The sequence below is a fragment of the Asparagus officinalis genome, chromosome 3 (assembly GCF_001876935.1).
Source record: "Asparagus officinalis chromosome 3, Aspof.V1, whole genome shotgun sequence".
NCBI lineage: Eukaryota > Viridiplantae > Streptophyta > Magnoliopsida > Asparagales > Asparagaceae > Asparagus > Asparagus officinalis.
In genome coordinates this window covers 40,498,061-40,523,951 of record NC_033796.1, presented here as the reverse complement: position 1 = coordinate 40,523,951, position 25,891 = coordinate 40,498,061, and the positions used below count along the sequence as shown (strand labels likewise).

Here is a 25,891-nt window from a genome sequence, read left to right as displayed (position 1 = left end):
TCTATACTAATCATAATTATATCATATCCTAATCCAATGTGAACTACTTATTGGTCAATAATTTAAAAAAAATAAATAAAATACATAAAATAACTCCATGGTATCAGTCTGTTAAGATATAGAACTAATAAGCTATAATATATGAAATATTACAAAAAAACCTAAAGAATTTAAAAATTATACAAAACACCCTTAAATATTTAAAATTACACAAAACATCCAGACATTTCAAAACTTAAGACAACAAACATGAAATTTAGAAATCAACAGCAGCCACTAGGGGTGGAAATGAACCAAATAATTGACAAATAGTTCAATAAATGTTCAAGTAACTATTTGGCCATATTCAAATTATCATCAATAAATTAACAGATTTAAGCAACCTTTAAAAAAATTATAGAAATTCAAACTATTTATCAAACATGCAATTACTATACTCAAACATTCAAAATGAGCAGATCATATTATATATACTAATAAATAAATTATCATGAAACTACCAAGAAACAAGCAATAATCAACTATCTCATAAACCCATTCAATAAAATCAGACCTTGTCATAATATATATATTATGAAAATTGGTTATTCTTGTGTCAAAAAATGACATGCAGTTAGAGAGGTACAGAATCATACCACCAAATACACCAAAAAAATTATAATCAAGTATTAACAAGCTTTAGTTTGTCATTAGCAACCTAAAAGAAACATTTGTACTATTCATTTTACAGAAGGGAGCTGCATGTTGAAGAATTTACCATTGATGAAGCTCTAAAAGCGTGCAAAGCAGGAAAGTTTCGATTTTGAGAAAGATTGAGTGCCTAACAATTGGATCTTTCAGAGATTGCTCAACTTTAAGGGTTAAACATGAAATAGATCTACCTTAGTCTCCATAAATAGCAAAGAGATCAACCACAGAGCAAGAATAATCCAGATCAAGAAAAACCCTAGCTTTAAACTTTTTTTTTTCGAGCAATGGAGGCGCAGGGGCTGTTTCTGTTGGAATATCAAATTAAAATGTTAGAATAAATGAGGTTAATAGCATGAGTTTTAGAAGTGCAAGGGTCATAAGTTTAGAAGGGGAAGAGTCATAGGTTATGGAAGAAATAAAAGTCACTCACTCCTTTATGATGTTTTATCTTTATGATTTTAAAATAAGAGTTTAATTTATGACTATTGGTCTGCATGTACGCTTTGTTTTTTAAGCCTATATAAAGGGTTATTGTAATCCTTGTTTCGTCAAGAAGAAATTGAAGAAATAAAAGTAAGTTCTTTGTCTTTATTTGAGAGAGTTCTAAGTTTGTAAACTTAAGAGTCAATAGTGGTATGAGGTTTACCAACAATCGATCCACCGAATCATATTTGTGAAGGTTGTGTAATTGGCAAGCAACCACGACTTCCTTTTCCAGTGGAAAATCATTTAGAGCAAAGGCACCATTGCAACTTGTTCACACCGACATCTACGGACCGATCGATCCCGTATCTTTGGGAGGTAATAGATATTTTATAACCTTCATTGATGACTTCAGTAGAAAGTTGTGGGTGTACACTCGATATTTTATAACCTTCATTGATGACTTCAGTAGAAAGTTGTGGGTGTACACTCTTAAAGAAAAATCTGCTGCCTTTACTACAGTAGAAAGTTGTGGGTGTACACTCTTAAAGAAAAATCTGCTGCCTTTACTACATTCAAGTATTTTAAAGCTTTAGTTGAAGCGGAGAGCGGCCACAAGCTAAAAATTCTTCGATCTGACCGAGGTGGTGAGTACACCTCAAATATGTTTCAAGAATATTGTAGGGAGCAAGGTATAAAGAGACAGTTTACTACTGCCTACACACCACAACAAAATAACATTACAGAAAGAAAAAACCGGACCATCCTCGACATGATAAGAACCATGCTCAAAGAAAAGGGATTGCCAAACAGTTCTGGGCAGAAGTCGTAGTGTGCTCAGCTTATTTGCTCAACCAATGTCCTACAAAGATAGTGAAGAACATGACACCTCAAGAGGCATAAAGCGGTTACACGCCTAGTGTGACACACCTACGAAATTTTGGGTGTGTTGCATATGCTCAAATACCTGAAGTCAAAAGGAAGAAGCTTGACAATCACGATGAAAAATATATTTTCATCGGATATAGTGAGGAGTCAAAGGCATACAAGCTCTACAATCCACTAAGCAAGAAACTAGTTGTTAGTAGAGACGTTGTTTTCAATAAAGAAGAAGCATGAAACTGGAGCAATGAATAGACTACCAAAGATCAACTCATAGTGATGAACTTGATGAGTCTCTACATGAGATACCATCACCAGCTACGCCACCATCTCCTCCACATTCTACACCCTCTCTTGCAAGAGGTTCTCCATCTTCTGGGGAAGATAGTAGCAGCGAATCTACAGTGCAACGAGGTCCCATCAACATGAGAAGCCTCAGGGAGATCTATGAGCCGATAGAAGAAGACGAAGAGTCAAATCTCTTCTGCTTATATACTGATCATGAACCTCTTACCTTCTAAGAAGTCGTAAAAGAAGATTGTAGGCAAACATCAATGGAGGAGGAGATCCACGCCATCCAAAAACATGACACTTGGGAGTTGACAACACTTCCACAAAATCACAAGGCAATAGGGGTCAAGTGTGTGTACAAGATCAAGCGCACAACAAATGGTGAAGTTGATCGGTACAAGGCGAGGCTTGTAGCAAAAGGTTACAAACAAAAGTACAAGTATGTAGAACAAAGGAAAATTGACTTGTATTTCTTTGATCTCGATTACAACTTGATTACAAAAGAGAGGAAAATGAATTTGGTTTTCCCCTTTGTTTAAAACTGGGTTCTTCTTGGCAGCGATGGAGTGCTTCCTTCGATTGATTGCGTCGAACTTGCTCTCCGTTGACGATCCGACCGTCTTTATCTCGTGGGAACGATGAACTTTCGTGGAAAGTTTTATGAATAACTCTGAATGAGTTTAAGAACTCTGAACGAGTTTGAACTCTGTGAATAGAGTTGTTGGAACCGAGAATTCGGTTAAGGATCAAGCTGTTTTTTTCTGTTGTCGAAGAATCCTCAGATTTGATCTTCTGAGGTTGATTCAAAAATCCTATCTCCTAGGATTTCGTTGCTGTAGTTGCCGAATCTCCAAACCTGAGTGGTTTTGATGATAAAGAATCCAACCTCTGATCTGATTATCAAAAATCCGATCCTTTAACTCTGTCGAGTTTGTTTGAGAACTGAAAATCTCCAGCCTGTATGGTTTAGATCTTTTGAATCCAACCTGTGTGGTTCAGATGCCGCGAGGGTCGCTCGCGTTTGGTTTGTGCCTTGATGACGCGAGGGTCGCTGTTGGTTGAACACCATTGAACGCGAGGGTCGCTCACGTTTGGCTTGTGCATTGACGACGCGTGGGTCGCCTTCATTTCCAACTTGGTGACGCGGGGATGACATCCGCGTTTCAGAAGGAGTTAGTTGATTTGTAACTTCTTCTGTAGTGCGTTGCAAGGACCGTTGTTCAGTAATCCTGGCTTTTAGCTGTTGTGGAGTGTGAAAGCCGTCAGATTGTAACTTTCACTGCAGATTGTGAAGACTGCTGAATAGAGTTTTCATCAGTTGTCGGAAGTGTCGTTGAATTGTAACCCTTCTCGATCTATGTGAAAAGTCCTCTATTTGCCGCTTTCGATCACCGACCCGAAAGCTATTTGATTGTAGCTTTCGTTATTGAAGCTAGACGAGAATCAACATCCATAGTGTCTTGAAGACGAATATTTGCCCATAGCTCTCTACCAAGCAACTCACCAACTGAGTCCAACCTTTTATTTCTGAAATCATCACACTGCTCATCAGCATCTCTAATAGTTGCTATGATATTAGCCATGCTGTTGTCACAACCATCAAGATCAATCATCTCAGAAGTGAGGTCGCGTTTGTGGCGATTGTGGAGTTGCGGATGCAGTGATTGGGAAGTCGTCTGATTGTGACCTCCGTTGTCGGAGCTTGTTTGAATAAGCTATCTATTGTGATTTTAGACAGCCTACAGTACGACATCGACTATGAAGAAACCTTTGCTCCGATTGCTCGACTGGATACTGTGAGACTATTAATTTCACTTTGCAGCTCATCACAGGTGGAATATATATCATTTGGATATCAAGTCAGCATTCCTCAATGGCGTTCTTGAGGAAGAGGTGTACGTGCAACAACCAGAAGGCTTTCTTATGAAAGGGCAAGAAGACAAAGTGTACCATTTGAAAAAAGCCTTGTATGGCTTAAAGAAGTCTCCACGCCCGAATTGATGGCTATCTTCATTAAAACGACTTCATTAAATGTCCCTATGAACATGCCATCTACATGAAGAGGAACCATAAAGGCGAATTTCTAATAATTTGTCTTTATGTTGATGATTTATTGTACACAGGAAGCAGTACCGAGATGCTTGCTGAATTCAAGACGACAATGTTCAATGAATTTGAGATAACGGACAATGGATTGATGTCCTATTTTCTTGGCATTGAAGTGAAGCGGCAGCAAGAGGGGATTTTTATATCCCAGAAGAAGTACATGAAGGAGATCTTAGAGAAGTTCAAGAATGAATGCAACCCTGTGAACACCCCAGTAGCCATCGGAATGAAGCTCTCAAGAGAAGGAGACGGACGTTTCGTGGATTCAATTCTTTTTAAAAGTCTAGTTGGCAGTCTGAGATACTTGACGATCACAAGGCCCGATATTGCTTATGGAGTCGGACTTGTGAGTCGCTACATGGAGACACCGAATGAGTCTCACTGGCTAGTTGCGAAGAGGATACTAAGGTACATCAAAGGCACACTCAACCTGGGTCTCTTCTATGCATATGATGAAAATGTACAACTAGTTAGTTACTCAGATAGTGACTGGGGAGGTGACCAAGATGAGAGGAAAAACACCATAGGCTATGTCTTCTATCTTGGGTCAACTGCATTTTCATGGACCTCAAAGAAGCAAGGAGTTGTGGCCTTATCTTCATGTGAAGCAGAGTATGTGGTGGCTGCATCTACAGTATGTGAAGCAATTTGGTTGCGAAACATATTAAAAGAGTTGGAACATCCACAAGAAGACTCGGCCGTAATTTTTGTGGACAACAAATTAGCCATCCAGCTTGTAAAGAACCCAGTACATCATGGGAGGAGCAAATACATAGATACACGGTTTCATTTTCTCAGAGAACATGTAAAGCAGAAAACTGTTGAACTGAAGCATTGTCACACCACTAAACAAGTAGCAGACATTTTCACCAAACCATTATCAGGTGAAACTTTCATGAGGCTAAGAGACATGCTTGGCATAAATACATTTTGATTTGAAGGGGCGTGTTGGAATATCAAATTAAAATGTTAGAATAAATGAGGTTAACAACATGAGTTTTAGAAGTGCAAGTGTCATAAGTTTAGAAGATAAAAGTCACTCACTCCTTTATGATGTTTTATTTTATCTTTATGACATTAAAATAGTAGTTTAATTTGTGACTATTGGTATGCATGTACGTTTTATTTTTGAAGCCTATATAAAGGGCTATTGTAATCCTTGTTTCATCAAGAAGAAATTGAAGAAATAAAAGTAAGTTCTTTGTTTTTATTTGGGAGAGTTCTAAGTTCGTAAACTTAAGAGTCAACAGTTTCATTGGCTGACAAACTAAGAAAAGTAAATCAAAACATCCGACACAGCCACGCGAAGGTGTTTGATTTTCTTTTCTTGTGTATGGTTGAGAGAGGAAAAAAATGTTGTGCATGTGGACTCATCCACTAATAAGATAATAGTATCATGGTCCTAAATTTAAGAAAACTCATTTTCTTCTAAAAAGTCATGAAATGAACTTCAAAAATATGAAAATAGGTCCCACGCGATCTATTTCTCATGAGTAATCTCTTAAAATTGGGTTTCTAAAAAATGAACCAAACAGCTTAATCTTATCCCTAATTCTGCAAGCTAGAAACCAAATGTCCCATCTTATGTTTTTTAAATAGTTTTTAAGTTTCCTTCCAATTCGAAGCTCTGAGCTCGGATATTCATTTCCGAGTAAAGCTGATGCGAAACGCTATTTTAATTGATATTTTCCTAAGAATGAGATAACGAAGCAAATATGAAAGAACAAAGAAATAGGTCACTTTTTGTTCCAAAGTTGGTCTGGAAATATGTTTCTGGACTTTTCTTAACAAAACAAACAGGCCTTTGGACACAAAATAGTTGTCCGCACTAATTCTAAATCTGCTTTGTATTTTTGGTATATGGTGTCAATTATTCTTTGTTTGCAGTTTGCTATATTTTTGTTATAAATGATTAGCTAATAGTGTGTATTTTTTTTAAAGCAAATGCTCATTTTTCGGTTTATAAAGGGTCCAATTTTGCTCGCTTCGTCCTATGAAAAGCAACCAAACAGCCTAGTCTGTTTCTAAATACACGTGAATTTCACGTGACTTGGCCCCGTATAAAAGCCTCAAAATTAGGGTTTACTTCTCTCGTCTCCCTCCTACTCTCCCGCTGCCTCTCTCCTTCCCAGAACGGCGTCCGATCTTTTCTAGGGTTTCATCTGGATCCAAAACATGGTACTTCTTCTCTCCCCTCGATCCCGTCATTTTTCTAGGTTTAGGGTTTCTGCTCTCTTTGACGAATTCCCTTCGATTTTGTTGTTGTTAGGTTCTCCCGAACGACATTGATCTTTTGAATCCGCCAGCGGAGCTCGAGAAGAGGAGACACAAGCTCAAGCGCCTCGTTCAATCCCCTAACTCGTTCTTCATGGTTCGTCTCTTTTCCCCTCTCTTTCTGTAGTTAACTGATTTGATTCGTGATGGAATGTTGATTGATCCTTTTCTATTTTATGATTTAGGATGTAAAGTGCCAGGGATGCTTCAACATGTAAGAAAAAGTTTCACCTTTTGAAAATTTTATCTTGAGACTTGTATAAGGTTTCTTTTTGCGGGATTTGTTACAATTAGGTAGCAGATGGGATCCATTATTACGTTGGATTTGAATTTGTTAGTTTTGTGATATTGGGTTCATGATCCTTTCGTTGTTAGCAGCACCTCATCTCATATGGTTAAAATAAGGCAACTTTAGTAATTTGGCTCTTTTGATGAATCTGAGCTATCGAGTGTGTTAGAAATTTAAAGTGACTTGGACATATTCAAAGTCTGTCCGGCCATGATATTCATATGCTTTGAAATTTTGACTCTGGTTACATAGCACAGTCTCCTTGGGCAAATTGAGCAAGTTTATACTGTTCTTTTTACAAATATGATTTAATAAGGGACCTGTGCTCACATAGTATGCCTACTGTTGTCAGTCATTGCGTCTTTGAGTATGTTTCGGTTAAGCAGGTTCCCTAGGCAACTCAGGTGCTAGCTTCAACCCCATGACCCCACATCTTTCCTGCATTTCTTAAGACAATGATTATTATAAAGCTGTTTGCTCTCTTCTTAGGTTTCTACAGGGAAGAGGTTCTGTCTTGAGGAAAAGAATATGGACCATTAACATACTTTTGAATCCATGCGTTCTTCTATTTAAAACTAGAAACCTGCCTTTCTTCACCATTGTCTATTTTTTTGTTTCATTTAAATCTCAGAATCGTCGTCTACTTTTTGTTTTATTCAAATCTTAGACTAGTTATTTTATAGGCACACTCTTTTATAATTGACTGCAAGCTCTTTAGTATACATGTAAACATTATGATGAGAATTGAATGACCTAGAGCAAGTATGAGACGGTCAAGATGTATATATCACACGCATATCTGATCCATTTATTTAATGGGTCAAGTTACTCAATTCATATCCACTTTGCCTAATAATCGGGTTACTCATACAACCTATCTATCAAACCCAATTACCAGCAAGTCAGGTTGTATATAAGCTATTATTCTAGATAATATTCTAATTGTGAAGATTGAGCGCATATTGCCTTCATATATGCATTTTGGTGCTCTAACACCAGATACCATTGTGTTTATAAATGAGTATAGCTCTATCCTACTTATTTATCGTTTGTATTATGTGTTTTAATCTTTAAAGGCAGTTTGCATTTTTTTAATTGGACAAATTGGACTAACCTTGCAAACTACCTTAGCTCATACCGGGCTCATTGATTAGTCCAGTTAAAAGGATTGGTCCAGTTACACACATGTTTATGCCCAATCCATACCCTCTAATTCGGGGCAATCCTTTTTGGTCTGCTTGATGTTGTCATCCCCATTATGCCCTACTTTTAATTTATATTGGTATACTGTTTACATAGACAGATATTTGTATATGTAATTGATTCGAGTCTTCGACTTCTAAAGCTGAACAAAGGGAAAGTGTGCGCAAGTTCCATTAACTGCAGTTATTTCATACAACATTTCTAGTATATTAGATTTGTTAGTTTCTCTATATCTTAACAAAAGCAAAATTGCTCTTATGTAAATTGGAACCAGATGTCCAGTTATGCAACCACATGGAAAGCATAATAGAGTAATATGTTAAATTCTTAATTTTAGATGGACCATTTTTTCTTCTTTTCTATTTTACAACCTACTATTTTTATCATACAAACATATTCTAACTTCAGTATGCAAGGCAAGTACATCATGCAAAGATCCAAATGGTATAATTGAATGTCTTTTACTGGCTAATAATGAGCAATAAAAACTAAATACCTTGCATTCAAGTAAATGAAGGGAGGATGTACATCAAAAAGAGGGCAATAAAAATGTTGAAAGGTGGCGGAGAGATAATGCAAATGAAAGTGTGAAGGAAGATGTGAAAAGAGTACAGAGGAAACATAGGATAGGAGGATATATATGAAAGGAGAATAATAAAAATGCTGGTAGGGGTCGGATAAAGAAGATGAAACAATAGTGCAAAGGAAGATCTTAAAACAGTATGGTGGAAACATGGAAGACAAGCAAGAGAGGACTATATGCTATTGTTGGTAACTTGCTGTGAGCGATATGCATGTTGATACACATGCAATACCAAAGCATCATGATCCTTTGGTAGAAAGAAAAACAGAAGTGTAAGGATGTTCAAGACATATAAAGGTATAACCACAAGACAAAGTGCATGGAGAGAGGAAGGAATGGGGACATGAGAAAAAAAATATAACAAAGGGGAAAATAATGTTACTATGGTCCTTGGGCCCTATGCTATTGCTTGATGAGTTGCATTGATGTTTAAGTGTCACACACATAAGACAAGGAATAATGATCAATTGCTAAAGGTGGAAAATGAAGGCCTGAGAACAATGGATAAATACTTTAGGTGGGAGATGAGGTGAAATACCCCCTTCTTATCTTTTCTACTTTTTGTTGATTTTGTCGGTCAGCTTTAATGTGCCATGGGCTTTTATGTGGAGTATTTAATATCTTCTTATTTGGGAGAGTAATTTGATCTTTGCTTACAGTGTTGTAAAACACGCTCTGGGCGGCCGTCTAGGCGCCCGCCTAGGCGGAGGCGGTGCCCAGAGCGTGCAAAAATGCCCTGGGCGGCCGCGATTAGGCGCTGCGAGCGCCTAGGCGGCCGCCCAGGGCTAAGCGGGCCGATTACACGGGCCGCCTCACAAATTCAAGCCCAAAAAAAATCCCTGGGCGCTCCCAAGAACCCGAACCCAAACCCAAAACCAAAACCCAAAACCCAAAACCCAAACTCAAAAGTAAAAGTCAAACCCTAAATCTCTTTTACAGTTTCACCGACGCTGCCAGCAAAAAGAAAAAATCGTCTTCGATCTCGTGCTGGAGTTTCGAGCTCGTCTTCAACCTTGTGCTGGACTTTCGAGCTCATCTTCAACCTGGGAGATCGTATCTCGTGCTGGAGCTTCGTCTTCGATCTCTGCCAAAACCCAAGTTCGGTCTCGTGCTGGAGCTTCGTCTTCGATCTCCGCCAAAACCCAAGTTCGACCTCGTGCTGGACTTTCGAGCTCGTCTTCAACCTGGGAGCTCATCTTCGAGCTCGTCGTTCTCATCTCCAACTTCGAGCTCATCTTCGAGCTCGTCGTTCTCATCCTCGTGCTGGACTTTCGTTCTCATCTTCAACCTGTAAGTAAAACACGACTTCAAACTTGGGTTCGACTGTGCTCTTAAGCAGATTGGGTTGATAATTTTTATTGGGTTGCTTACTTGTGTCTGTTGCTTACTTGTTTAAGAGAAATCTGTGTTGATTGGAAAGGTAAAATCTGTGTTGATTGGAAAGGTAACGTCCCTGATCATTTGAATTTTCCGTATGTTTAAGAGAGATAGTAAGTTTAATCCGCTGATGTTTCATGTTTGGTAGATTCTTATTACTTGTGAGGATTTTTTATTATATGTTCTTCAGTTTAGCAGGCTAGCGAAGTTGAGATTTGTTGTTTCAAGCTTAAGGAAATTAACTGCTCCTAGCCACCTATGACTGTCATATGCATTTATAATTTATTACATGTTAACTTAATATATTTATATCATATTTAGTTTAATTGTTAAGTTTATTTGTTCAATTGTTTAAGTTTAATTTTCCTATTTCAAATGAAAAAGTATCCGAGTGTACTATTATATGCCTTGTCATTTAGTATGTATGCATCTTTGATTGACTATTATAGTTTGGATAGCATATGTGTTGGTATTTTTGTATTTATGCATTGTTGATTGAGTATATATATGTATCTTCAAGTATCACAATTTAAAAAAAAAAAACCGCCCAGAAACCGCTTAGGCGCCCGCCTAGGCGTCTAAGCGTTGGGCGCCAAGTCCGGCGCCCAGGAGCGCCCAACGTTTAATGTAACATTGTTTGCTTACTTGGGGGAGTACTTTTAGCACGTCATACTGAATTATTTTCTATTTAAAAATATTTGGTTAAGAAATTAACTATATGATGATGGTTCTATAGATTAGTTTTCTTAGTATTTGTTATGATCTTTGCATTCTCAGATTTTCTTACATAGATATGTTTTACTTTAATGATTAAATATTATAATTTCATTGTTAGTAGTTTCATAATAATTTTTTGAAATGCAAGGTATATTATGGTTATGATCATTTTTGTGGTAGTATTCATTTGGTAGATATAAGTTGCTTCTTATTAAATATGGAACTAAGAAATAATGTAGTAATTTAATCATATCCCCCAAAGTAAACTTTTAAATGAAAACATTATTGTTAGAGGTCTTTTTCTTACTAATATGCAAATTATATAACATTTAAATATGTAAAATTTATATTACAATGCTTCATATATTTACCAGTTATTAAATAGTAATTTAATTTTTTAGAGAAAGCATTATTATTTATCTAGATGTTTTAATAATTTTATTTTTCTATTGTCAAGTCACCAATAGTGTTATTATGATTTCATTGAAAACTTTGGATTAATAAATACTTTCTTAAAAAATAGCTAAATACTTTTGTATAAAAAGTGCATTGGAGCCTGGTAGTAGTTTTATGCAATTCTATTTGTTGTTTATGGGTTTTTATAATATCATCTACTAAGTAATTCCGATTACATTTAGGGTGTGTTTGGATGTGGGTTAGAGGATGGAAGTTAAAGCGAAATTCCATTTAACCTTTTTTGAAACTTTTTTTGAGGGGGTTAGAGGATGGAATGGAAGGTTAAATTTCCTAGATTTTCCTCCCTCCAATTTTAGTGGAAGAGAATATAATGGAAATGAGAGTAAATTTTTACAATATGATAAGACAATTATACCCGTATGGCATTAAAATCAATGGCTAAGATATACCCTCATTTTAATAACATATAAATGTATTTATGTAACTTTATATATTCACTTTACTTCCCTCTTCTTATTAGAACTCCCAAACAAGGTAAACTAAATTTACTTCTGTTCTTCTTACTAAACTCCCAAACAACACTTTATCTTTTTACTCTCCTTCCATATATTTCCTTTCCATTATTTAACTTTCTGTCCCTTCCCTTAGTAAACTCCCAAATAAAGTGTTAGTCATTAGCATGGTGTAGGAGTTATTTCTAGGATCAAGATGTAGCTACATTAAAGAATGTAAGAGCTACTTTTCTACGGATGTAGTCATGCTTATTAGCAGTTTCATGAAAATAAAATGAGATGCTAAACAAGAAAATGAAAAATAAGTTGGGTGTCAAAAATTTAGAATAAATACCAACATCTTGTAGCAGTACTGATGGTAAAAATGAGAGATGCTAGTAGGGGATCCGCAATGTTGTTTAGATCTTGGACTTTCCACACATTAAAGTACTGAACAATAATGATTAAAAGATAGTTGAAGACTAAGTTGTGTGAATACGGGTTTGGATATGGGATGCTAACATTTGTAGGTTTGGAGAACATGACCGCAATGGGATATAATTATAATTCTGAGGTATAAATGTAAACGACCTTTTAAATCGTAGTTCTTAAGGCTGAAACGAACTCAACCCCTATCCCAACAAGTTACAAAAATGAATGTGAAGTGTAGGGTATATATATCCAAGAAGTGCATGACAAGTGTTTTAAGTTAAACATGCATTTTATAATTGAGTCTTGGTCTGAATCGATATATGCATATATTTAAGGAGTGCCCAAGAAGTGTTGGGTACTGATATAGGTACTACACGTGTCGTGTATGGGTATGGCTCCATATTGGAAGCACCCAGGTACAAGATGATAGTGATAGATAGTTGAAGATGATAGTAGCAGTACTAGACAATGTAAGAGAAGGTTAATAGTGCATTATATATCCAGTTGTTTCATTGACCTGTAATGTTACAAAGGTCCTTTGATGCTTCATGTTTCAGCATGTGTTGGTTCTGGTGGAACAATATTAATGTGACTGAATGTGAGTACAATTAGCAAAAGTTTATGGGTTAGAGTTAAGTGTCATTGCGTGTTTATGTTACAGTTTAATGGATGAAATGTGAGTATAATTAACTGCACTGAGAAGGTGGGAAAGCAGAAAAAAGATCCACAATGTGGTTTATCATCTTGTACATGTAAACTAATGATTGTACAAAAGAAGGGTTAACCATAGTTGAAGACAATTTAACAGCCTTAGACATCGACCAGAAGGTTAATGGTGCATTGCATGTTTCGTTATTGAAGAGATTACAAAATTACTAGCAAGTTTTTAATATTTTATGTTTTAGCATGTTGGGCGCTTCATGAAGCAGTTTCAGTGGACTTAATTAAATGTGCTAAATTGGTAAATCTTACGGATGAGTTGTGAGAATCACATTGGACTTTTACATTAAATCTAGTATAGTGTACGTTTGTTGCACGTAAGCATACTTTAGCTTGGTAATGAGTCCATAATCCAGGTCATTTTATTTTATCTTAGAAAAAGGTTTTAATCTAAAAGAGAATTATTTTGTTATTATCTTATATTTTGATCCTTGTTGCATAGTCATAACTTTTATTGGATTTTAAATGAACCATCACAAATGTCAATTACTTTTAGAGCAGTTACGCTTTTCCAAATTTTATAAATTAGAAATTAATTTGAATGAACTGATATTCGTATTAATTGTGTTTGGTTGAATAACAAATATTAAAAAGTTGGTCAAATGATGAAGTTGATAAAGTTATACCATCATACTCATAATGTGCTGTCTTTTGTATTATAAAGAGAAATTCTTAAAATTAAAGTGCAAGTGACAACATAAAACTTTGGTTGCATGTTTCATAATTTTGAGTAACAACTTACTGTTTTCTTTTTTATCCCTGCTTCCAACTTTCGATAGTGCTTTGTGTTTATTATATTCGAACCCAATCAAAATTTATATTAGTTTAATAATTGATTCCGAGGTAGAATTCCTTCAAATTCTATTCAAATCTTTAAATTTTGTATAGATTAGTGATTCTCCATTCTGATATATGTATTCCACACTTCCAGTTGATAATGATTTTCACAATGATCGTGACTGATGTCATCATTATATGAACAATGATATCATCATTATGAGAACAATTGTTTTCATGACTCTACAACACTGACAATGTAAAGGACATTCAAACTTACATTAAAAACTTCCAAGAATATCAATTTTATTTTCATTTTGCAATGTTCTGCTACAATCCCATAAATTCTTTTTTTTTAATTTCTCATAATACACAAACACCTTGATATATCATTCTTTTATCTCATCGCCAAGGTAGTACTCATGATTGTGGACCTCCAGTCGTAGAAGCACGACCCGCAGATCTCTTTGCCATGGCCATTGTCCGTTTCAAACATGGCCCCGTCGACAAAGAGTCGAAATAATTGTAGCACTAGCAATAACAAAACTACAAATTTCTCATGTGTATTCATACATTATAGATTATATTCTACTAAAGCAATACATATAAAAATTGTATTCAATTTTTCAATACTATGTATTATCCTGTAAATCATTTGGTGAAAGATAGTGGAAAAACCCTAACGTTAAAAGTCTTTCTTGAGCAGAGCAAAAAGTTTTTTTGCTGAAAATCTTCTGCAGCATCTCTGGTTTGGTAGAATAAACATCAACCAATTTATCAAATCACAAAAGTTCAGCCTAGGGAAATTTCGTCCCTTTCATTGGTTTTAGGTAGAAGATGACTGAAACTTAATTGGTGAGATAAAATTCGTAGGGTTCATGCCCTTCTTTTTTATGGAAATGGAGGTGCTTTATTAGTAGAGATTAAGGAAGAAATGAGACGTCATGGAAACTGAAGAATTAATGAAAATAATAAGTAATTAGTGGGTAGTAAATGAATGATTGAGGTTTGGATAAATAGTGGGGATAATGGATAGTAGTTGAATGGGTAATTTTAACTGAAAAGCGGATGCATTTTCCTTATTTATCTTTGAACTTTGATCATAATGTAGCCTCCACTCTCCTACATTTTCTATTAATTTTTTTGAGCTGGTTTTGTACTATGAATATACAATATTTAATATGAGCATATTTCAGTTGAGAGAGTAAAGATGTGTTTACAGGCATTTATTGTAATCTTTATCATGTTATCTATGTATGCATATGCATGTGTGTTTTTTTATCATCAAGAGATACAAATGACATTGATATCCATCTATGAATGTTACTTTAATAGTTATACACATTTTTTGAGGGCGTTTCGGAAGAAATGTTTTAACATCCAACACACTTTTAGAATAGTATTAGATTTGATGGATCGGATGTGCTTCATATTGCAATTATATTGAGAGTTGAGGATCTATGTTGCAATTATATTAAGTTGATAATCTTGAGATATTAGTAAGTTGTAGAAACTGCACCAACTGGTGATGGGTTACTGCCTTAGCATCACGTGCTGCTAACAGCTGAGTGATTTGTAGAGAGGACTGGTGACACAGAAATAGCAGGAAAAACAACAGGTGAACTTGAATTAGAGACGATTTAAATTATTTGTAAGGTTTTGTTGTGTCTTTTGACAGAGTGTTCTTCTCAAGGAGGATATTTGCTTAAATTTTGATAAATGCTAACATCTGTGGTTTGAGTTAGGCTCAGTGACCATTATTGTTTATTTGTTTTGGTGGAGCAGGTTTGCTCTTATCCATAATCCATTATGAGTCTTATGACCAATGTGAATGTTAGTTCTGGTAATAGATTTGATGTATATGGATCAATATTTGTATCTGCTGCAGAAAGCAGATGCCTATGTATACAAATTCTCAGTTCATATATATATTATTTCAGATCTTATGTGCCGTCATTTATCTCACATAATCTCAATCCTTCTAAATACTGTCTTTTTTAGGCTTACACAATCATCTCACATAAACTTGATCCTTTTAGATAATGAACCTTTTTAGGCTTCCGCAATCTAAAATTTTAGACTTTTAACACAAGTATAAAACATTTAATCCGAGAATCAGTTATTCCGTGTTTAAGATGAGCGAAACATTAGTTACAGTTGTGCGCGTTGATGGGTCTTAACACTTATTTATATGGTGTACTGCAGTATATTCAATTGACATGATAAACCACACTTCAACTTGCATTTTGCATCATATTAGAACCTAGCCTTTTCTGTTTGATTCCGTAGTCATTTAGTAGGCTATTGTTTTAGATTTCGAAGTGCTATATGGTAGATGTCTAATTTTTTACATCTCATCATTGTAGTTTCAGTTTGGATATATCTTTTGTTTTTAATTCATGATAAAGCATGCAAAATACGATAGCATCTGTTTTCTCATCTCTGCGTTTAATGGTCATTTCCATCAAATTAACTGCCAATATCTTCTCTACTGCCGTATATTCTCAAATGTTGAACATTCATGGTTGATTGTTTCCTTGAAAATTGTGAAAAATGATGGGAGTGGTGAATAATTATAAATCTATATATATAGCCACTTGCAATTGCATGCTAATGACAGTTATCTATCATTTTTGCAGAACAACTGTGTTTAGCCACTCACAGACTGTCGTCGTCTGCGGTAACTGCCAGACTGTGCTGTGCCAGCCAACAGGGGGTCGTGCAAGGCTCACAGAGGGATGCTCTTTCAGAAAGAAGGGAGATTGAAGTCATGGCAATGGCAGGTTTTTCCTACCTTCTTCACTTGCCTGACATATTTAAATGGAATGTGGGTTTGATCCTTCTTGATCGATCACGTCGCAGTTTAATCTTAGTTGTTTTTGATGCAAAGTACATCATGTGACCACTGAGATGTATGATGAAACATCCTCATGCTTTCAAGATTTTGCAACTATGGAACTTCTTAGTCCTAGTTATGAAGGAGAAGAATGTGTTTTGTTACGGTCGTTTTGCTCAATGAGGAGTTATTTTCCTTCCTGAAGGATTTTTCTGGAGGTATTTGGGTGGATATGAGCCATGATTTCAGACATTTTCAGCTCTTATGGTTGCTAACGTAGTTCTCTGTCATTCAAGGTGATTATCGTTGGAACTCTCACACTGTGCTTTCTTAAGTAAGCAATATGTTTTCAGCACTTTCTATCCCAGCACTACTTTATTCAGGTGGAATATTCTAAATTCATACTTTTAAAAGAAAAATAAAATGGAAAGGAAGAAAAAGGAAAGAGGTGATCTTCCACAAGCTCTAATGGTAGTCCTTTTCCTACCCAAAGTGGCACTATGTGAGGCACAAGACTTTCTTTCTCGTCAGTTATTGTCCTTGATTTGTGAGGAGGGAAAATTGACAGGTGCCAATATGCTACCAAAACTAGGATCATTCTATGCTATAGCACATTATGAGTGAAGTTTCAACTCCTTATGCGCATCAAGGTCTTTCTAGTGATTAAACCACGGCCTGTCCCTCGCTTTGAATTCTTGGGGACCACTGTTGAACTTATTGTTCTTCAGAATCCTCACAAGCTTTTTGTCTTAAGACGAGCAACTGCTGCTCGTGAATTATTACAACGAAAAACTATTAAGTTTATTTAGACACACAAATGTGGAGTCCGTCCTTGTGAATCATAAAGAAAAACCATAGGCTTTTATAGACTCTCATTTTTGTCTCTCGTAATACAAGGTTAATACAACTATTAGCGTTGCTCTTTCCGCCCTATGGGTATTGAAGTAAGTAACGATTTACTTTTTCTTCAGCATGTTTGCTTATTTTCCATTTTTAGAGGTTTTTCCTTTCCGATGATGTAAGACTACAAATCCTTAAGATGGATATAAAAGGAAGTTGGAGAGGACTAGTGAAGCTCTACAGCCAAATGATCAGAACAATCTACCCCTCCAAAGTGTTTGGGGATTCGAATCACACAATCGAACCCGTACCATTCCGGATCTTGTGCTAAGAGTTTAACAAGTAGGAAAATCACCGCAAATAAAAGAAAAAACTTGCAGGAAAGAATAATCAAATCAGAGAACACCGGATTTAACGAGGTTTGGCAAACGTGCTTACGTCCTCGGGAGCCACATCACAAAAACTTGATTAACTGAAGAAGATTACAACGCCTACAAATAGGTTTTTATCTCTCTGAAAGAATCCTCTCAAAACTCTCTTTTTCTATGTTGCGTATAACCCTAAAATCATTTAGGTATATATAGCATCCTGGCCCAAAACAGTTCCTCAAACGAATCAAGAAACTGGAAAAAAACCGATTCTGGTCGACCGGACCATGGGTGTCGGCCGATCGGCCAGAACACACTATGTTACAGGGTCTTCGTGCATGTTATCCGGATAAGGGCCTTCGGTCGACCGGTCAGAGCGTTGTTTCCAGCCTCGTTTCCTGTAGTCGCTTTGGTCGATCGGATCTCCTTCGTCGGTTGACCGACCCGAGATTTTTCAGCCTCGCACAATTGCTTCATGTTTCGTTCTTCACACGAACAAAACCAACAATCTCCCACTTAGAGACGAAACCGCCATCAACGAGCTCTCTCGAACTCCCGCCATCTTCGCAAGCATCTTCTCCTATCCCGAAAAATCCATTCTTCAATCAATATCATCTTAGCGATCCCGCTGATCCTCCTAGTATGGCTCCGCTTTCAGCTCCTACGCGTGAAGGCCAGCTGAAGTTGCGCACAACTCCAGTTTGTCGATGGTCACTGCTTTCGTCAATATATTCGCAAGATTTTGACTCCCCAAAATATTCTCCAACTGTAACTTGCCGTCCTCAATTAGCGAGCGTACGAAGTGATAACGTACGTCAATGTGCTTCGTTTTGGCATGATATATTAGATTCTTGACAAGGTGTATAGCACTCTGGCTATCACAATAAAGAACACTGTTTCCCTGCTTCAAACCCAACTCTTCCAGGCACCCGGTCAACCAAATCATCTCCTTGCTGGCTTCGGTCACTACGACATATTCTGTCTCAGTCGTGGACAATGTTACTATCTTCTGCAGACGTGAGACCCAGCTCACTATTGTCGATGCTAAAGTATAAACATACCCCGTGGTACTTCGCCTCATATTATGATCACCAGCGAAATCTGCATCCACGTATCCCCACAATACCAACTCCTTCCTCCTAAAACACAATGACATATCCATAGTCCCTTTCAAGTAACGCAATATCCACTTCACGTCCTCCCAATGCTGTTTCCCTGAATTGCTTACAAACCTGCTCACAACTCCCACTGCATGGGCGATATCCGACCTCGTGCAAACCATCGCGTACATAAGGCTACCAATGGCTGATGAGTATGACATCCTGTTCATGTGCTCCTTTTCTGCATCTATCTTGGGTGATTGCTCCTCAGATAGCTTGAATTAACTTCCAAGGGGCGTGTCGACGGGCTTAGCATTCTCCATGTTGAACCTCTGAAGTACCTTCTCGATGTATTCATATTGACTCAACTTTAACGTCCCTTCAGTTTCATCTCTACTGATTCGCATCCTAAGAATTTGCTTCACTGCACTCAGATCTTTCATAGCAAACTCTTTTGCCAATTGCTTATTCAACTTGTTTATCTCCTCTAAATACGGTCCTGCAACTAACATGTCATCAACATACAATAATAATACAATATAGCTGGACTCGAACCTCTTGAAGTATCAATAATGATCTGAATTGTATCTTCCATAGCCATTGCTTTGCATGAAGTTGTTGAACTTCTTTTACCACTGTCTCGGAGCCTATTTCAAACCGTACAAACTCTTTTTGAGCTTACACACCATCTCTTCCTTTCCTTCTTTAATGAATCCAACATGTTGTTTCATGTAGATTTATTCATCTAAGTCATCATGAAGAAAATCAGTCTTCACATCTAACTGCTCAAGGTAAAGATTTTCAGCATGTACTAAGCTTAATACCACTCTGATGGTTGTAAGCTTCACAATGGAGAAAAATATCTCCATATAATTCACTCCTTCCTGCTGTTGGAACCCTTTCACAACTAATCTGATATTGCACCTCTTGCTTCCATCACTCTCTTGCTTGACTCGGTGGACCCACTTGTTATGTAAGGTATTTTTATGTGCAGGTAGATGGGCTAACTCCCATGTCTCGTTCGAGTGGAGAGAACCATCTTTTCTTGCATTGCATGCTCTCACTGCTGAAATTCACTAACTTGCATAGCCTCCTCATAGCACTCCGGTTCTTCACTATCTGTTAGAAGTAAATAATCTAGTGACGAAAGATATCTGAGATTCGGTTTGGGTACCCTGGATGACCTCCTAAGCTCCACGTCCTGGGTAGTAGTCTATGCACCTGGAGTCTCCTCCGTTCTTCGGTCAGAACTGACACTGTCTCCTCCATCTGGAAGTTACTCTAAATCCATGTACTCTGATCCACGTGCATTCTTAGTGCTGCTCCCACTGTTTGGTTATCCTTGGCATTGTCCATGTCCTTGTACAACACATCCTCATTGAATGTCACATCTCTGCTCCTGATGATTTTCCTGTTCTTCTCATCCTAAAGACGATATCCGAACTCATCAATGTTGTATCCAATGAATGTACACTTCTGTTACTTAGCTTATAGCTTGTCCCTAACATGGTCACTGATATGAACATATGCTACCGAACCAAAGACCTTCAAATGTGAGAGATTAACTTCCTTGCTACTCCAAACCTCTTATGGAATCACAAAATCCAATGGAATTGATGGCTCATGATTAATCAAGTAAGCTGCCGTATGCACCACGTCCGCCCAAAACGTCTTAGGTAGACCTTCATGTAAACGCATGCTCCTTGCACGCTCTATCAATGTCCCGTTCATCCTCTTTGCAATGTCATTCTGTTGCGGCGACCCTAGAGTAGTCCTTTCTAAACGAATCCCATTTAGAGCACAAAACATTTTGAACTCCTCCAGTTCGTATTGTCCACCATTGTTTGATTTCAGGCACTTCACTTTCAGATATGTATCATTCTCTACCATGACTTTCCACTTCTTGAAGATCTCAAACACCTCTGATTTGTGCTTCATGAAGTATATCCACACCTTCCTCAAGTGATCGTCGATAAATGTGACATAGTAAGCCAAACCGCCAAGAGAAGACATGCTAGTTGGATCCCAAACATCTGTATGGACAAGCTCTAGCTTCTGAGATTTAGGTGGTCTTCCACTCTTCTGAAAGCTAACATTCTTCTGCTTCCCGTAGATGCAATCTTCGCAAACACCAACTTTAACTAAATCGATACCGGTTAGCTTTTCCTGTGAGTGTAGAATCTTCATACCCTTCTCACTCATGTGTCCCAGCCTATTGTGCCATAAATCCGTACTCTCTTTGCCAGCTGCAATTGCGAGGATGTCACTCGCAAGTGAAGTGAGGTAGAAAGTTCCTGTTTTGTTGTCGCGAGCAACCACCATAGTACCGTTAGAGATTTTCCACGAATCTCCGGTGAATGTTGAAATATAACATTCCTCTCCAAGCTAGCCTACCGAAACAAGATTCCTCTTCAGCTTCGATACGTGTCTGACGTTCTTCAGATTCCACTTAGAGCCCTTCATCTGAATCTGCACGTCGCCTCTTTCAACAATACTACAAGGTTCGTTGTCTCCCAAGTACACTTTCCCAAAGTGCCCTGCTACATAGTTCTGAAGAAGCTTCCTATTAGCAGTGGCGTGGAAGAAGGCTCCTGAATCAATTTCTCATGAATCAGAATCGATATCCATAGCAAGGATCAAGGCATCTTGCACGATATGAGCCTCGTGCTCATTCGCATCCTTCTTTTGTGCTTCACAGACTAAAGACATATGACCTTCCTGGCCACAGTTCCAACACTTCCCTTTGATAGGCCTAACCTTCGAGTTCGACCTCTTCTTCTTCGACTTCGACCGATCCTATTCTAGTTTCTCTTCTTCTAGTTTCGGCCTCTCTGCTCGAGATTTAGAACTGAACCTGAACCTTCTGATTCAGATGATTTCCTTCTAACCTCCTCGGATAGAATCATGCTAACAACCTCGCTCAGCTTTAACCTCTCTTTCCCCACCGAGTTGCTAATTACGGTCACGTAACTTACCCAACTATCCGGCAACTGCGATAGAATCAATAGGTCTGCACTTCGTCATCAAACATGATGTCCACAGAGATAAGTCGATCAACAATCGTATTGAACTCGCCGAGGTGCATCGTGAAGGAGCATCCTTCTGCCATCTTGAGGTTGAAGAGCGTTTTGATGAGATGCATCTTGTTTGCGGCTGACGGTTGCTCGTACATCTTCGTGAGCACTTCCATAAGCCCCACCGTTGTCTTCTCCTTCAATATATTATGGGTGACTGATTTGGCGAGCGATAATCGGATCTACCCTAGAGCATTTCGATCCAATATTTCTCATTCCTCGTTTGATTCCTCCTTCTTCTTTCCCTTAGCATTGCCCATCAACGAACGGTAAAGATCCTTCTAGTATAGATAGTCCTCCATCTGCGACTTCCAGTAGACAAAATCTTACCCGTCAAACTTCTCAATCTTCGATTTGCTTTCCTCTACCATGGCTCTCGCACAAATCTCCTGAACGAAGCTCTGATATCAGTTGTTGGGGATTCAAATCACACCATCGAACTCGTGCCCTTCCGGATCTTGTGCTAAGAGTTTAACAAATAGGAAAATCACCGCAAATAAAAGAAAAACTTACAGGAAAGAATAATCAAACCAAAGAACACCAGATTTAACGAGGTTCGGTAAACGTGCCTACATTCTCGGGAGTCACACCACAAAAACTTGATTTATTAAAGAAGATTATAATGCCCACAAATAGGTTTTTATCTCTCGGAGACCTCTCTGAAAGAACCCTCTCAAAACCCTCTTTTTCTATGTTGCATATAACCCTAAAATCCTTTAGGTATATAGAGCGTCCTGACCCAAAACAGTTTTCCAAACGAATCAGGAAACTGGAAAAAATGGATTTCGGTCGATCAGACCATGGGTGTCGGTCGACCGGCAAAATATACTATTTTACAGGGTCTTCGTGCATGTTATCTGTTGACCGGATCAAGGCCTTCGGTCGACCGGCCAGTGCGCTGTTCCTATCCTCGTTTCTTGTAGTCGCTTCGGTCGACCGAATCTCCTCCGTCGGTCGACCGACCCGAGATTTTTCAGCCTCGCAGAATTGCTTCAGGTTTCGATCTTCACCCGACCAAAACCAACACCAAGTCATGTAGCTTTCGACAAAGTACCCCCCAAAAACTAGAGATAGAAAAAACTTTGATTAGGTAAATTGGAACCGGAGTTCGAAAAAAACTTTGATTAGGTAAATTAGAATTGGCTTATGTGGGCCGCAAGCCTCAAGTGTCCTTTGACGGAAGAGAGGTCCATCATTACTGGAAGGAGAACATACACCCAAACAAGCCGTAGCCAGCTATAAAGATCGCCAGACGAATTTGTTGGCCTTTATGTGAGCAACAAGATCGGTACGCTGCTGACTTCATCCAAAAACTAAATTAATTGACGTTATTTCTGTGTGACGCACTAAGCAATAATAAACAAACTCTATTTGATGTTATCTCCTTATCCCTTGCCTTGACTATGTGTGGGGGGTTAAGTTATTATTATTATTATTATTATTGCGTTCAATCATGCCCGGCACGAATAGAAACATGAATTATTGGACTTTTGAGGAGACAGCAACTGTTATTATTGTTACTACTATTTATTGTTTTTAAATGTCTTATACTATGTTTTATTACTAGGAAATACCAACTACGAAAATATTCATGAATTTTCGCTAATTATACTTGCTTGATTATGATACCGTGCAAAAGTTTTGTTTTCTCAAGAACTGTTTATTAAACTATCATATCTTTGCGGGGCGTTAGGTGGATAATGTTGGGTATATATGCACGCAACTCAGACATCTGTTTAGGCAAGGTGCTAGTTTTGATGCTCACATCATACGTAGCCTCAGGACAAAGAATGAATGAACATGATGATTTAATAAAAATCTTTTTTCTAGTTAATTTTCTACAAAGAGTCGGTGAGTTTTCGCATATTATTATTTTTACAGTTCTATCTCAATTACACGCATATTATTATTTTTAGTTTTTGATCCCTGGAATATTCTCAACCTTTCAAAGTGGAAGTTATTGAAACACTTATTCACACTGTGCAAGTAAGACCAATATTAATGACGTATTCAATTGCTTTTACTTCCGCCTTACTCCTACAATCACAAGGTTATCAATCAAACGGGGGAAAAAAATAAATAAAATAAAATAAAAAGGGAATCCTACAATCATAAGTAGAACATTAATAGAGGGGACGGGTATAAGCTTGTTATATATGTTCATGATTCAGGTCAAGTAAAATTGAAATATAGAATATTCAGTTCTACGAATAAATCTTCAAAATATGGTATCCTTAATTAATTTAGAGCTGCATTCCGGATTTCTTGATTGGCCTCATCATTGTAGAGATCTATGTAACTAATCGCAAAATAGGAATTCCAGATTACAATATACATTATTCACTTCCTTTTTTTTTTATAAAAAGCTGTGGCTACTATGTCGTTAGAATTTTTTTTATAAAAAGCTGTGGCTAATAGATCCACTTCCATGAGATCTATTAGTTTCTTGGTCACTATTTCATTAAAAAAAACCCTGTAGACGGAGATGTACGGAAACCCTATAGGGGGAGTTAGTCACCTAGAACTTAAAATTGGAACTGAGATAATCTTTGGGATAAATTTTTAAAGTGTTAGTCACATAGAACTAAAACTAGAACAAAATTTTACAGTGTTATTTAAGTATAACTCTAAACAAAACTAGAATTGGGATAATGGTATAAAATTATCCCATTTTTTATTTTTCTATATAAAAATAAGAGTTCTAGTCTCTCAAAATTTTCCAAGTTTTAGCTTGGAACTAGGTGGTAAAAAAACTAGAACTCATATTTATTTTGTTATTTTTTATTTTATATATTTTTTCTCTACTTCTTTCCTATTATGGTTATCATCATCATTAGACCATCATTATAATAATAATTATCAATATCTTATAGTCTAATCAAAAGTTATTTGATAGTAAAGAACATTCTTGTAAGCAATTACCAGCTTCACAAAATTGTTCATATTTATCCCACTACAATATCCCATTAGCGAAAAATTATTTCACTTTAACAATTATCCTATTTTGTATGAAAATATCTCAATTAACTAACACCCACACAGAGAACAAGGAAAACTTACGTCTTCTATTACGCCTCGTTTGGTACGCGGGAATGGACTCGAATGAGAATGGAATGGAAGAAGGAATGGAATGGAATTAATGTGAGAATGGAATAGTCATTATCATTCTCACGTTTGGGCGTAATTTATAAAACGAAGTGGGAATGGGCGTATTTTAAAATTGTATATTTTAGCGATTCTCATTTAAGTGGGAATCCTCATTCCCTATCATTTCATTGGGAATGCTCATTCCCACATAAAGTGGGAATTGATGAGAAGTGGGAATGAACATTCCAACTTCAAAAAAGAGTGTGTGTTTGGTAGGAAGGAATGAAAAGTGAGAATGATCATTCCATTTCACCTCATTCCCGCGTACCAAACGAGGCCTTATGGTTTTCAGTAGAGGGCCCTCTATAGGTTTTCCCCCCTAGTTTCATAGCCTTGGGTGGCTCGGCCACTTCAAAAGTGGGAGGGATATGAGAATGCATTACTCTTGCAACCATATTACCTTTTACTAGCTTTTTATCCCAACACAAAAGGGAACAAGCTGGAGGTAACGAAAGAACAAAACATTCCCTTCCTCTAGGAAAAAGCAAACCAAACAAGCACAGTTATCGTTTTGGCTGCCATATTATAATACGATTTACTTCTTAACTTGGCCAGTTGGCCTACGTAAGATAATTGCGTGAGGGGGCCCCACATTAGCCCATAGTGACGTTTTCAATTTCTTTTGGGTTTTTTTTTTCCCCTTTTTTTTTGTTTTTTCGAAAAGTAAGAAAAGGAAGGCCACATCAAGAGGAAAGTGATGCCATTAGCATAAAGAAGAGCTTGAAGAATAAGACTATTGACGTAGAGAAAGACAGGGGTTTTCATGCTTTAATGCTCGTGTTAGCCCAGTCAAATATGGAACAAATTTCTCTTCAAATCAATGAAACTTAGCTTAAGGAATCAAACTTATGAAA

At 37.2% G+C, this 25,891-nt stretch overlaps 2 protein-coding genes across 2 annotated transcripts; both read left to right on the top strand.

Annotated features, from left to right (window-relative positions):
• On the top strand, window positions 4,343–5,326 carry LOC109834991 (uncharacterized mitochondrial protein AtMg00810-like). Its single transcript, XM_020402993.1, has one exon. It carries the CDS (start codon window positions 4,343–4,345, stop codon window positions 5,324–5,326), a length of 984 nt encoding a protein of 327 aa, XP_020258582.1.
• LOC109833905 (40S ribosomal protein S27-2-like) lies at window positions 6,461–16,769 on the top strand. Its single transcript, XM_020401766.1, has 4 exons — window positions 6,461–6,570; window positions 6,662–6,763; window positions 6,852–6,880; window positions 16,312–16,769. The coding sequence occupies exons 1-4, from the start codon at window positions 6,568–6,570 to the stop codon at window positions 16,436–16,438; spliced, it is 261 nt and encodes an 86-aa protein (XP_020257355.1). The 5' UTR covers window positions 6,461–6,567; the 3' UTR covers window positions 16,439–16,769.

What these genes read in the sequence shown, in the direction of transcription:
- LOC109834991 (XM_020402993.1), top strand. Translation starts at nt 4,343, where the DNA reads ATGAAGAGGAACCATAAAGGCGAATTTCTAATAATTTGTCTTTATGTT.
- LOC109833905 (XM_020401766.1), top strand. An exon ending in CCCCTAACTCGTTCTTCATG is followed by an intron (nt 6,764 to 6,851) that starts GTTCGTCTCTTT and finishes TTTATGATTTAG; the next exon opens with GATGTAAAGTGCCAGGGATG. An exon ending in TGCCAGGGATGCTTCAACAT is followed by an intron (nt 6,881 to 16,311) that starts GTAAGAAAAAGT and finishes TCATTTTTGCAG; the next exon opens with AACAACTGTGTTTAGCCACT.